We start from the raw sequence: 14,222 nt of genomic DNA, 5'->3' as shown, positions 1-14,222 counted from the left end.
AAACATATTTCTTAGATAACTAACATGTTAGTTGCTTTAAATATATGCTTATTTTAAAGTGTGATTTGTTAAGATTTTGCTCTCATTCTGTGCCTCTTCACATAAAAGGGAAAAGACAAACATTAAACTATGTATGCAAAGCTGGAACTGAAAGTCTTCATATGAGCCAGCACTCAGACCAGTAATGTTCAACCACTGACAGCATGCATAACCCAAGCTGCAGACTATCCAATCTGTCTCCACATTGCCATACAGCACTGTTATTACCTTAGATATTGTGGTGTAAACACGTATATTGGCTGGCTGTAGCCACTAAAAGGTACTTGTATACTGGGATACGTTATTGTAACTCTGCTTATCATGACAATCGAGTTCAGAGCTGCAGACACCCTAAGGGAAGGGGATCCAGAGTGGCACACACAGCAAAGCGTGGTCGGGTAGAAAAGGCTCCAAACCACATAATAAGCCTGGCAGCTTATACAAAACATAAAGCATCAGCCCTTTCAATTAAAAAAATTAAAAAGGAAAATTTTCCCTCTGCAAATATCAGTCTTTCACTTCAAGGCTTTGACTATCTTCCGGTTCTTATGAGGCACTGCCGCATGGCTTTGTCAGCACCACGGCCCTGGGCCAGGCGTTACCCGCGACTTGCACGCCCCACAGCAATACCGAAAAGCTTTCACACACCTCACACCCCCCCGGGGCTTTTCACCCAGCGTAACGCTAGTAACCGCGATTGCAGCAGGGAGAAGCGAGGGGAAGAGGCCTCAGCACCGCCCGCCACGAAGGCCACCCACACTGCTTGCCAGCTGCGCGACCCCCAGGCCGCAACCACCACCTCCTTCCCGCCCAGCAGCCCCGCAAGGCCTTACCCGAGAGCCCACGCCACGCTGGGCGGGCCCAGCCGCCGGCCCCCGCCGGGTGAAGGCAGCTCGCTCCCCTCACCTGTCCGGGCAACCACCGCCGCTCAGGGGTACAGCGTAACCGGCACGGCCGCGGCTTCTTTTCAAATCCGACCAATGGCAGTGCGCGGCGCCGCGCGGCCTTCTGGGAGGGCGGACGTTGCTGCGGCGAAAGGCTCGACGGGAAGTGTAGTCTTGACGGGGCGGTGCAAGCGGGGCGGGGCGGGGCCGACCCGCCTGGCTGGCGGTTGCCGGGGGAGGTTTTCTCTCAGGCGGCGGCTGAGCTTTGCAATGGGGATGGGCTACGATGGGGTGTTTACTGAGACTTCTGTATTGCGCGCACCCCGAACCGTCAGGGCCTGCCCCCTCAGCGGCCAGCAGCACCTCGACTGCCATGGGAAGGCGCCCTGGCCTCGCCGGGCCTCCCCCGCGGCCTGCCCTCACCTGCCCGCCTCGCCGTCTGCAGTGCCCGGGCGTTGCCTCCCTCAGTTCTGGCAGAAGGATATATGTAAGTGCGAGCTTGTCGATACTCCGGGTGATTACAGTGATGCTGTTTCCACAGGCGTTTTGCAGGCAGAGAGGCAAGCTGAGGCTTTGCAGTCTGTATATAAACAGGATAATCGCGGTTTGCAGGTAGTGAAAGGGAAGAGGCCAGGTGACCTCAAGCTGCAGACGCCCTATATCAGAGCAGGGATCAGCAGAATTGGGAAACTCCAGTTTTAAGTTCGTGCTGTGCCTGTTCCTCACCCTGGGTTACAATACTGACAGAGTGACAGCTGTGGAAAACACCTAGTAAGGTATCTTTGTTTAAAACATTCCCTAGGTGGAAATTATTGTTTGGTATCAGGTTTGCATGATAGGGATTTAATTTCTTAAATAGCAATGAGAGAAATCCTTTGGCTTTATTTTCAAAACAGTGTGAATGTCAAACAGATCATCCTTTTCTAGAACGTCAGGGTGTGGATATCTACAGGTTTTGGTAACAAAAATCACCATAAGTTTCTCTTTAGACTCAGACGGAATTCTTTGAACTTTAATAAGGAACATCTGCCTGCTTTAAATTGAAATAAAAAGGAAAAGTAACTTGAAAGTAGTCAGTAACTACCAAAACCAAACGTTTGTCTTTCATTTCAAGAAAAGAATGCCAGCTAGTGCAAGCAATTCTGTGAAAGAATAATTCTACACAGATCATGTATCAGCTGCTTTGATAAGGTTGTCTTTAAGATTAAATCCCATCCTTCTTTAAACAGAGGCTGTGTCATATCAGTAAAAGATGCATACTTGATTTCGGTTCGGATACAGGCCATGTTGCAAAAGTTGGTCTGTTTTAACTGCAGAATATGACGCAACGTTGAATTTGAAATTGTTTGCCAAATAAAACTGAAAAGCTCTTGTAGACATTCTTTAAGGCTTAGGCTAACTTTTTTAAAAGTATATTAGTTTCTATCCTGAACAGAACAGTGAATTCAAACTAGTGAACTAACCTAATGCCAAACCACCTTTTTCATACCAGGAGGGGACTGAGAATGGTTCTCAAAGAAAGGGAAAAATGAGCTCCTGGGAGCAAACCTGAAAGTTGTTCTCTGCCAGTTTTTGGAAAGCAAAGCTGAAGATCTTCTCAGAATATTTTGCAAGGTATATTCCTAAAGAGGTTGGGGGCTATATACTGCAGAAAATTGTTCTTGCTAAGTTGGGGCACAACAAAGCTCATGATACAAGCAATATTTTGGTTTTGTTTGAAGATTAGATTTCTGAAACTGTGTTTATAATACTGCACATGCTGCATAATTTAAACTAGTATCTCAAAGGACTACCATCAGCATACTAAAAGAGCAAACTAAAACACAATCTAACATGTGCTCCTGGTCTTATACAAACCATGATAAAGAAAACATTAGATCAGCATAACCAACCCAGCCTGTTTTGAAGTGGGAGATGATGAAACTCCATCTATGTAAATAACCTTTATGGCTTTCCACCAATATATTCTCCTTAAAGTGGTTTGTGCAAGGACAGCCAGTTGCAACAAGAATATCTGCTGCCAAAACTGTTAACTCATTCGCCCCTGAAATTTGATTATGTTTCTTTTCAAATTCTTTATACTTGTGGGGCAAGGTTGCTATTCTCCAAGGGAAAAGATTTTTTATAAATGACTTGTTAGAAGCTTATGCTTCTTATATTTGGGACAGGATTCAAAAGTTGTGGATAGTTACTCATCTGAGAGATGAGATGATGCCCTATGAGACAGCATATCTCAGCTAGCTTTTACATTGCTGTCAGAAATAATTAGAGACGCAGTCAACAGTGCTGGGACTTGGCCCAGCATCCTTCAGCACATCTAAGCAGCAGCCAAACCAGGACTGGCTTCAGCTTCTTTGTACTCAACTCACCTTCCCCAGGGAATTAACAAAGTGCTTCAGTTTCCCCTCGGCCCTCCTGGTTCTGCTGTGCTTCTCCATGCCCTGACAGTGCTGCCTTCTTCCCGTCCTTCTTGTGCATGGTTCGTTTGGAGCCGACCGGCACAGAAAGCTCCTGTTCCCTGTCACACAGGTGTCTTGGAGGAAAATGGTGCCTTGCGTTATTTTGTTGGTAGTCTGCCACATCAGCCCCTTTTCACCCCTCTCTCTCAGGGCAGTGCTTGTCATTTATCTTGTTATTTGCACAGTCCTGTGGATGCATTTCACACTTCCTTTAATTTGAACCTATATGGTGATACCCTCACTTTCCCACTCCCACTCAGTTGCCTTCACGTGATGTTATTTCTAATGCACACACAGCTGATTTTATGAACTCATGACTTTGCAGGCTGTTCATTTGCTTATTTTTCTTTAGTAATATAGGTATGTTTTCCTTTATCATCTCTTTTAAGCAATGAGCTACTACTTCAGTCTCACGTTTCCCAGTTCATTCTATGGCTGACTTCTGATTCTTTGCCTATTTGCTTGTTTCCTGCTCAAGACTAGCTTTAAAGGCACAAACTTAAGAGAAAAATGGCTTGGGTTTGTCAGTGTAATTTTTGTGCTGCAGCGTGCATACGTTCAAGCTTTCCCTTGAACCGAGCAGTACAGAGCCGGTCACCTGCAAGCAAACAAACGTTCAGGTTTGCCACCCCGGCACCGCGTTTCCTCCTTCTCGCAGACATGAACATACGTCAGATTAATTACGGGAGACAAGGTGACGTGCCCAGAGCGGGAGCCTCGGCCCCGCCGCAGAGGCCCTCCCGGCCCCGCTCGCCCCACAGCGCAGGCGGAGGCCGCCCCGCCGGGGAGCGAGGCCGCAGCCCGCCTTGCTCTGCCCTGACCCCGCCGGGCGCTCGGGCCGACCGCCGGCGGAAGGCGCCCGGCCCGGCCCGGGGGCTGCTGTGGGAGCTGGGCGCGGCCGCGAGCGCTCGCCGGCTCGGGAGGCTTCGCCTAGGGGGCAGGTGGCGGCGTCGGGGCCCGGGAGATCGCAGCGGGGCCGGGCGAGGCCCGGCTCTGCGGGGTGGGGAGCGAGGGCGGGGGCGGCCCGCAGGAGCCCAGCGGCGCTGCGGGGCCGGGCGCCGGAGCCGGCCCCGGCGGTGTCTCCAGCCGCCGCAGCGAGGCCGGGGCGTCGGGGCCCTTTCGCCGGGGGGCCGGGGCTTTCTGCCAGCCCCTGGCCTGCGAGGGCTGCGGCTGTTTCGTGGCTAATTTGGTTAACTGAGTAATTGAGGAATTTCAGTCAGGGTGGGAGGAACTGTCACGGGAAGGAGCTTGCGGATGCTCATGAGGCCGCTCCCTTGAGGTGCTCTGGGAGCATAAAATACAGTCTGGAAAATGAATCATAGACCCCCTGGCAAAGAGCAGGTTTGAGGAGCACATGCCAGAATGAGATAGCCAGCCAGGAGCCTGGGGAAGAAGGAGGCGATTGCTGATGGGCAGCTGGCGGCAAGCCATAGCGCCTGGTGCTGGACTTGGGCCTTGATGCTTGGCCTCTAGCCGCTTCCCAGGGCCAGGGCTGGCTGCTTCAGCAAGTATGGTGTTGGCGTTGCCTGTGCTCTGTGGTCATGGTTGTTTAAAAAGTCAGTCACTGAGGACAGAGGAGACAGCTGGAGACATAGTTGTGTTAAGAAGGCTTGTTTAGGTAGTGCCATGTGTGTGCTTCTCATAGATGCAGTGAGGCCACTTGGTCCCACGCCAGTATTTTGTGTAATGAAAATGTGCTACATGTGATCAGCATATTGTTTTTAAATCTCATAGTTTCATTTGAAAACCTGTGCATGGCAAACATAGTATTACTCCTTGAGCAGGAGCTGTATTATCTTACATAGGAGAAGATTTGAAGTATATTTACTGAGATGTATTTTGCTCAGTTTGCCTAAGTCAAGACTTAGTCTTTGGAAAGAGTGCAACTGAGGCAAAAAAGCTATCGCTGTTTCTTCCTGCTTCTCCCGCAACCCTCTGGTTATTCCTTTTATCCGTTTTTGAATTATTGCATAATTCTCTGGTGAGCTAAAGAGATAATTTCAGCTGTAACCAACCTTTTAATCTTGTAATTAAACCAAAAAGGTTCAAAATTGATTATTCTCTGTAATATGGTAGTATAAATAATTACGGTTTTGAAGGTCAGATCTAGCATTTTGAAATCAGAACCTTCTACCTCTCATCACCAGGCTTAAAACATACCTGAAGACATAATTGTGTGTCTTGGATCATTATGCTTATCACGTGTATGAGTGTACTTAGGTTCTCAGGTTATTTTAATTTGCACAGCTCTTTAATAAGAATGTATAACGAAGTGCCTCATAGTGATAGTGTCCTATACTGGCTCTAGTGACTAAAGCAAGTTGAATGGCTTGGATATTTTGAAGAATTAGTAATACAGTTAATTTTTTTCAGTACTAGTGTGCTGTATGTTTTCTCCATCCACCTACCCATATTTAAATCTTTTGTTATTATGAACAGGAAGCTTTTCAAGGCAGGATTATGAGGGTCTTCCATTAGGCAGTTGTACTCATGTTTTCCTAATATAGTGGAATTCTTAACCTCACAGAGGCTTTTTAACATCATCATAGCATAAATGATGATAAAATATGTTTCTTAAATGTTTTTATGATATACCCTATTCATTTGAACCGCCAGTTTGGAGTAAAATTTAATAGGCTGTCAAGATGAATAATAATTGAGAAATTTTTTTTGTGTGTGTATATATGTTTATATATGTTTTACTACCAAAGGAAACTGAAGCTTTACTAACTGGAGGGCAAAAAAAAAATCTACTTTTTTTTTCTTCTGCCTTTTCTAGGGTCTTTCTGTAACTCTGGCAACAGATGCTGTAAGACCACTAGTGATGGCTAAGTATTTTGCTGCTTTATTGCTGAAAGGGGCTGAAGCATTTAGACATGAGTTGGCTGATCAGGCCAAACAACACAGTATCTTATTAGTCAACATAGCAGCAGAAGTGGCCTCCGTTGGAGAAAATGGTAAGAACTGTTTTCACACTGACACAAGTATTTGTCCTATAAATGTATCGGCTGTTTTGTCTGACTGACTCATAGTCATGTCACGAATAGTGTAGTTAGTTATCCGGCGTTTAAGATACATGTTGTGAATAGTAAAACGATTGTTTAAAAAATATACAGTCAGAGGTTTTTTTGTGAAAGCGTATTTATACGAGAAAAGATGACTACTCTTAAGTTGTGTGCTGTCGTATTGTTTTTAAGAGCAAGTCTGCATAGATGGCTTTTCTATAGAAATGGTTGCTAAATATAGTTTCTGGGGCATTTGTAATGTGCCCCAGAAGATTAACTCCATCCCAACCAGACCCAGTACACTGTCTCACTTTGGGTTGTGATCATGCTGAATCCTGTAAACCAGGCATTTTTGAGCTAGCGGTAATCACATAATTGGAAAGCTTGACAGAGAATCCACCAGCAGGAAGACTGATGGTTGGTATTGACTAGGTGTGTAATATTCTTCCCTCCTAATCAACATTATACTGATGTCTCAGGACATACTGTTAGAAATGGCTCTACAGCTGGAATAATCAATTGAATTCTGTACTTAGGGAAGTCAGTATGAGTTTTGCCACTGTTTTCACATAGCCAGGATCTTGCATCATAGTTTTCCTATCGATTTCAGGACATCCTTTGGACATAAAAATGGGGTAGTATTGTTGATACAGAAGGACAGATACAGTCCAGAAACATTGGCTACTTCAGAGAATGTTTTTTTATATATGCTGCTTATATTTCATGAAGAGTATTTGAACTTTGTATCCAAAATTTGTTTGGTTCCCTGAAATGCCCCCTCTTTTTTTTTTTTTAAATTTCTAAACCTTTGCCTAAGTTCTGCAAATATTTGCATAATGTCTTTTTAGCTCCAAGCCTGGTACTAGGCCTGTTGCCACTTTTTGCCATACATGATGTTAATTATTTTCTTTGCAGACAGTCTGTTAGCTTGTAACCTCCAGGTTAAGGGCTGGGGATTAATTCCAAATCTTATTAGTAAAACTTTATTTCTGTCCATGTGTTTTTGATTCTTTTTCAATCATCCAAGAGCTGTATAAATACCAACATGGGTAACCATAATTTAAAGGTAAAATCTCAGGACTGACTTTCCTAAAATGAAACATGTGTTTGAGTTTTATTTTAATTGAGGTTTCAGAAGTTTTATTTTAGTTCCAGACTGCTTATGGAAATTCTTCATGGTGTAAGAAATTCAAGTTTCAATCCTCAGGATTACTTTTTTGAGAATACTGTTTCTTCTTCTTTGTTTCGTAAAATACAGGCTGTAAATAGCTGTCCAATGGTCCCAGAGCCCTCAGAACAGCCCCAGAAAATTTTACCGAAGACATTCTGTTGATTATTACATTCTCAACTGTTGTTCTGTCATCTTACTAGAAACTTAACAAGATAAATAAATTGGAACATGAAGTCAATACTTATCTAGAGTAATGCAATTCTGAAATAGGGCAACTGGTCAAGATACCAAGATATATCTAAATATATATCAGATATATAGCTGAAGAAACTGAAAGTTTTCCACTAAAGGTGTATGTGTGTACATACATATATATATAAGTTCTGTGTAGAAGCCAGAAGACTGGACACTTCTGTGTCTCAAAAATGTCAGGTGCCTCAAAAAGATGTGGTTCAAGAGCAAGCAGCTTACTGCACTTGTAACATGGGCTAAATCCAAGGAGCAGGGTTTGTTACAGCATAGCCATTACAGTATTTCAGTGTAGGATTACTCATCTTTCTGCCTCTGACACCCAAGACAGAGCTTTTTTTATTCTTGGCAAGTGTCAACTGTCTGTCTTGACCTCAGAAGCTAGTGCCGTTCTCTGACATTATGTACCGTTCCTCGGAGTGTTATCATGGCTTTAAGCACTTGGGGCTTCTCCTTGAACTCAGCTGAGGATGCGATTGGATTGGGATAGTCACGCCACTGACCTTCAGATGTTTTAACTTGGGCTTCCTGTAGAGCCAGTGGAGAGAAATGCTCAGAATAGTTTCGGGCCTAAGTTAAATTCTTGTTCTGGAAGTGCAGTTATACTACATGTTACAGCTAAGCAATGTAACCATAACCCGAATTGCCCTCTGAAGAAACCTTGCTTTCTTCACTAGCCTCTTAGTTTAGATATCAAAATTAATGTCTAGTATTGGGTGACACAGTTATCCTACAGCATGATAAAAGGGCAAGGAATGAACATTTAGAAAACAAATTTCTTAACTCGTGACTTTCTTTAAAGGACTTGAAAATAATGGCTCTTTGACAATAGCACCTGGCCCAGGACATTTCCTGTTTCGGTCTGAGCTCGTCTTTTGTTTGTTTTTTTTTTCTTTTTAAGCTTATATTTTATTAGTATTTCAGGCTGGGCATTGCCCATCCTGTAGGAAAAACAGAAGGCAGGGAGCTTAATATACGCTAGGCATCTGCCCTGCATAGAATGAAGTCATACTCCTGAAGAGAAAGGGCTGTATTTGTGCCATACAGTCGGACTACAGTGCTCTTTGCAGTCCTTGAAGAGAAACACAGTCTTTTTCCTTGAAAGTGGACCAGCAGATGTAAGATGATAAAAACTCATGAAGTCTCAGTTGCTTCTCAAAGAGTGGATTAATGAGCAGCTTATTTTTTAAACACATTCTTATACCATTATTTTCAGCCAAATTGGCAGGTAGATCTACATGGCCAAACAGGTGCTGGGAGAGCGGAAGAGCAGGCAGAAATGCTGGTGGGACAAAAGGGCAGGGCTGCTTCTCTTCTGTTAGCAGTCTTAGATTGGCTAAATTGCTTGTGAAGTTGCATCTTTGGCAGTTCTTCAGCAAGGAATCAAATATGCAGGTGACTGGCTGGATTGCAGCCTTTGGGCATATCCAGACTTGCAGAGTTAGAGAGAGTATTTCCAAGTGTAGTTCAACATATAGTTCTCAATTTGATGCTGCCCTGCCTGATGTTGTCACAACGTGCTGCAGCCGAGGATAAGCAGAGTTTTGAAATAGGCCAGGCTTCCTTACTGAAAGTTTTCTCACAGCTGAAATCTGAAGAAACTGAAAGGTTTCCACTGAAATGATGAGTATTACCAAGCACTGGCTGATCTTACCCCATAATAAACCCCATTTTGCAAAAACTGAGATGTAAACGGGAAAATTCCGTTGTTAGTAATTCAGTTTTGTGTATCTGAATTTCCCTTTGCTGTTTCAACAGATTATAGGATCTGACTGCAGTTCCAGTCAGATGCTTTTGTATAGTGTTGCCAAGTACTGTTCTGCTACCACGCTTCATCATATATGTGGGTGCACTGAAGAATACACACACATTTAGAAAGCACTGTAAGATCTTTCTGGGCGAATGGCATTATAAAATTAAGATAATTATTCCAACAATTAATCCAAATATTCTATATGAAGCAGATTTTGGCATTATAAAAAGAACCAAAACATGCAACAATTTAGGGGTAAGGGAGGAATCCTTTTATTTTAAGGATAATATTAGTATAAAGTTAGAAATGAGTCATTCTCTAACTAATTTCTAACTGGATGACTTATGCTCTTGGCAAATTAATTATCCAATACAAGTGACTCAGAAATAGATGCTACAGTTTTATTATTGTTTTAGTCAGATGGCTATTGCTGTTACAAATAAACATGAGGCTTAATTTCAGGTATAACAAATGTAGCTATACCCTGCAAATTATGCCACAGTGCTGCTTGAGGTTGTGTTACGCATGCCAAATTTTTTTTATCTGATGTTTTGTTTTCAGTTTTAGGTGGATGGTGTAGCTAGCTAGTGGGTGTCTAAAGCAGCCATGGCCACCAAGAATCTCAGCAGTGAACTTGGGCAAGGAAAATCTAACATGGTATGTATTTCTTTCCATCCAGGAACTGTGGTTTATTAAAGCCTCATCACAGGAACATTCCTATGAATAAACTTTTCACCTCAGAATTCTTAATAAATTGTTTGATGAATATTATTGAGAACATTGATATGGGGATGATGGGAAGATCCATGCCATCTTGGATGCCATCCATCTTCTTATGGATGTAGTACCATATTGTTGGCTGTAACCCTCTCTCTCTGTTTTCTTTTTATCTCCCTGCCCTCCCCCCTCCTCCTTGGCTGCAGTTTGTAAGGTGGTATCACAACGTGGGTTTGATCTGATGAAACCACAACTAATGCCGATGCCTGCCTATGATGGGAAGAGAACACAGACCACAAACTTGGGAGTGCTGGCCTCTTACTAGGTAAGTCTGTTGCTCATCTTCCCCTTTCCCCCAGTTCCCTTTGTTCCTGTCCTTCCTCTGTATCATTAACTCACATCGAAGTTCAGTGTCACTGGTTGCTGGGAGCCCAGTTTCATTTGACCATACAAACACTTCCCCAAAGAAGTCAGATGTTACCTCCATGTTGGATGTTCATCATGCAATGAAAATAATGGAACACAATTTTATTGTAATAGTTCTGAATGCTGAAAGCTGAAGTAATGAAGAGGAAAGTCTGGCACGTTTTAGTGAGATGTTCATGTTTCTCAACTATGATTCTTAAACTGGGAGTTGAAGTTTCTAATAACATTAGAAGTTACTTATGTTCATTGCAGAAACCTATACATGGTTATTTCTTAAAAGTAGGCTATTTGCTAGTATAGCTGAAATTATTCCTGTACTGAGACAGAATGTCTTAAGAAAACTGCATTGAGTAGTAGTTTCTATTGTCTTTATTTTGTTCAGTTGTAAATATAGTAGACAACAGATCAAATAACTATTGACATAGAGAATAACACAAATTATGTCAAACAAGGATTTCAAACAGCGTGTTTTAAGGTCAGTAACCTGTGTGCCTAGAACTTTGTTCACACTGGTAATGGCCAAATGACATAACTTATGTGGATGTACATGCAAAGATAAATAGGGAGCTTTTCACTGAATTTCACAAGCAGAACAGAAAAATGTCAGTGAAGTGAAAATGTATGCTTCCAATAGGTTCAAGGAGCTTCAACAAAGGAAGCTAATACTGATGAGTTAATTTGCTGAAACTGCAAGCAAGGGTTTTTTTTGTTTGTTTGTTTTTTAAACTTAAATGGATCCTGTTTTCAATAAGCAGCAAGAAGTGTCTTTCCAGGGCCCTGCCATATCAAATGGAAGACAGCATGTTCTGTCTGATGAAATGTAAGTTTGACTGCTAATTGGCCAACCCAAAGCATTGCTAGATTAATAGCCAATTTTGCTGAGAATACAACTTCTGGGGAACTGAAGCTGTTTCTTGAATCTATGATTGGCTGAGAAAAATGGGAATTCCTTTTCAGAAAATTAAGATATTCTGCTGTTTTTCAAATAGAAGTCTTTCAGATTTCCGCTTCAGCACGGAGCCTGCCTAGGCAAGTAAGTTAAAAATCTGAAAATGACTGGAATACTGCAACTAAATTTTCCATTTCAGGGGCATGGGTATTTTAATTTCCATTTTGGGTCAAACTGATCCAAATACGGGTTTTAGTTTCGAGGTGAGACCTGTCTGCAAGTTCTTTCTCAGCTCTCTCACTACTTTTTGTTTTAGCATTGTTGCTTTTGTTTCTTTAAATGGGAGGTGAGAAGAGCAGTTATTCACAGTTTGTGAAGTGTCTGAAGATCTGTGGGTACAGAGCACTACATAAGCGCGAAGTATTTAAATTCAGAACAGTGTTAATGTCTTCTTCCTTTTTCCTTATGGCAGTCTATGCTGTGACTGAAATCAATCTGCTTATAATCAAATTTAAACTTGGTGAATAGGGGCGGAGAATTGTTTTTTTTTTGTTTTAACCACAGACTTTCTGGTTCACTGAACCTAGGGTTCCAGCCTGATTTCTCTCTGCAGGAAAGAGATATCTCTTTTTTTTTTTTTTTTTTAAATGTTTTCATTGATTAGGTAGTTTTTGCTAATCCTATGAAAACAGTCATGATGTGTCAATCCAGTGCTGTTTGCATTTGCCTCAAAATGTGGGAATTAATCTGCTCTAAAAATGATTTGGTTTATGTACACATTGTTTGGTTTATATGTTCTGGGATGATCTCAGGTCTGAAACCTGGCAGTGATAAGCAGGTCATAAATCAGACAACTTTTCTTGGTTTAGCGCTTTAGGTTAGGCATATTAATTCTAGCTTATGCTCAATTTCAGTTGTGCCTGTGAATGGAGACTAGATCATGTCATATAATTTGTGGGGATTCTCTTATTTGCAATCCTTGACCACGGATGCCTCATAACCACTGCGGCAGTATTTCCCTCATACCTTCATCTGATGGGGTAGCTGTACCTTCCTTTCTGACTTGTGTGCTTGTTCTTTTTTTTTTTTTTTCCCCCCTCCTTCTCCTTTCCTTCTAAGAGGAAATGGAATGAAGATAAGATACATGTCTCCTTTGGTATTTGAAGTAAATTTTATAAATAGAGGAAAAGCAAATCAATTGGTGCTTGCTACTTTTAGAGCAGTCAGGCAAAAAGTATGAGATTGATGTCTTAGCCCTATCAGTTCTGTTTTCAGTGGATATACAGAAGTTTTGTAAACAAAAAAGGTACCTTTGTCTCCTGTTTTACAGGAGATACAGAATGCTTTTGTTTCTTTTCCCATGTGTGAAATCGCTGGCTTCTTTATCTGACTTCCATGTCAAAATTAAGGATAAATACAACAAATTTGGTTAGCAGTGTTCATGAGATCAAGGAGTCTGATTTACCATTCTGGGTTAAAAAGAACTATAAATGTGTATAATTAGGACTTTACATGTGAGTGTCAAAATAACGCTTTGGTCCCAAGGTGTTCAGTCATATGTTATGAGATAATACAAAATCTTTTGTCCTCCATGGTACTTGGCATATATGTTTCTTAGACCCTTTCAAGTTAATCATTGATTCAAAGAACTTGTTTTGATGACCCAGATGGTCTCTTCGAGTCTTAAATTCCCATTAGACCAGGTGTGTATTTGTATCAGTTATGTTTTATTACAAGAAAACAAGTATTTTGGTGACACTAAGATTCCTGCAGTGAAATGCAAGTTGCCTTCTATGCAGGAGAGACCCTGGAAGTTACTTTCTGTTGTGTTTTTTTCCACAATGTATCTAATGAGAAGACAGAAGTCTATGATTATAGTTCTGTTTTTGTTTTTTTGTGTGTACATAGTTTGAATTAACATTGTAAAAACCTGAAAGCTCTAAATTGGCCTCTTGAACAGAACGAAATGCATTGCACAGAACTGACTATTCACTGTAATATTTGAAAGGTCACCCGTCCCAGAAATATAAGAGGATGTAACTGTGGCAAACCAACCCAATGTTAGCAATAATGTTTGGTTGTTTCCCTTCTTTGTCACTAGGTAGTTGGAGCCTTTAGGAACAAATTTGTCATTTATAGCACAGCCCCTTCCTACACAAGACTCTCATTCTTTGCAAACATGGATAAAAAAGATATTTTTAAAAAGATTAGCATTTGAATTTTACTGTCTGTGGTTTCAGCTTAATCTCACAAGGACTTATTAAATGTTTTTTCAGCATCAAAAACCTAAACAAATCTTTGGTTTATCTATCTGAAAGCAAAGTCATATTGTTCAAGTACTAAAATTTTAACTTCAGATTAGTTGTGGTATTTGGACTTAACCCTGTGCTTAAATGCTCATTCAGACATACATTTCCCTGCTACTGAAGGTGGTTGAGGAGAAATACCAAAGGTGTGGTGTGTTTCCGTTTTACACTGATTCCCATCTGTGGACTAGTTTGGAAGAAGGCAAATAAAAGCTCTGTGTCCTTTCTACCCTCTGACTGATACTGTGTCTTCCCTCCTGGGTTAGAGTAAGCCAGTTTTGTCTGCATTGGAGGTATGTGTATGTATACATACATGAGTAATTG

At 41.8% G+C, this 14,222-nt stretch overlaps 2 protein-coding genes across 12 annotated transcripts in view; one reads left to right on the top strand and one right to left on the bottom strand.

Moving 5' to 3' along the window:
• Nucleotides 1-1,004, bottom strand: part of KIF20B (kinesin family member 20B) — a 43,866-nt gene extending 42,862 nt beyond the window's left edge. The window contains exon 1 of the mRNA XM_075154676.1: nucleotides 946-1,004. The gene's annotated coding sequence lies outside the window, so the exon portion shown is untranslated. The remainder of the gene's footprint in view (nucleotides 1-945) is intronic.
• Nucleotides 1,005-1,132: 128 nt separating this feature from the next.
• Nucleotides 1,133-14,222, top strand: part of PANK1 (pantothenate kinase 1) — a 47,567-nt gene continuing 34,477 nt past the window's right edge. For 3 of the 11 annotated variants that reach the window (XM_075154670.1, XM_075154666.1, XM_075154661.1), the window contains exons 1-5: nucleotides 1,133-1,410; nucleotides 2,416-2,537; nucleotides 6,162-6,339; nucleotides 10,122-10,217; nucleotides 10,484-10,602. Coding sequence is in view for 7 of the 11 variants with exons in the window: in XM_075154666.1 (XP_075010767.1) it covers nucleotides 10,550-10,602 (53 nt within the window). In the remaining 4 variants the exon portion in view is untranslated. Of the gene's footprint in view, nucleotides 1,411-1,535; nucleotides 1,700-2,415; nucleotides 2,538-6,161; nucleotides 6,340-10,121; nucleotides 10,218-10,483; nucleotides 10,603-11,455; nucleotides 11,524-14,222 lie in introns of those variants that run through there. The other 8 variants (XM_075154669.1, XM_075154668.1, XM_075154663.1 and 5 more) reach the window with 8 other exon arrangements.

The sequence above is a fragment of the Calonectris borealis genome, chromosome 7 (assembly GCF_964195595.1).
Source record: "Calonectris borealis chromosome 7, bCalBor7.hap1.2, whole genome shotgun sequence".
Lineage (NCBI taxonomy): Eukaryota > Metazoa > Chordata > Aves > Procellariiformes > Procellariidae > Calonectris > Calonectris borealis.
Note: the sequence above shows the minus strand (reverse complement) of the source record. Positions and strands in the feature narration are given on the sequence as shown.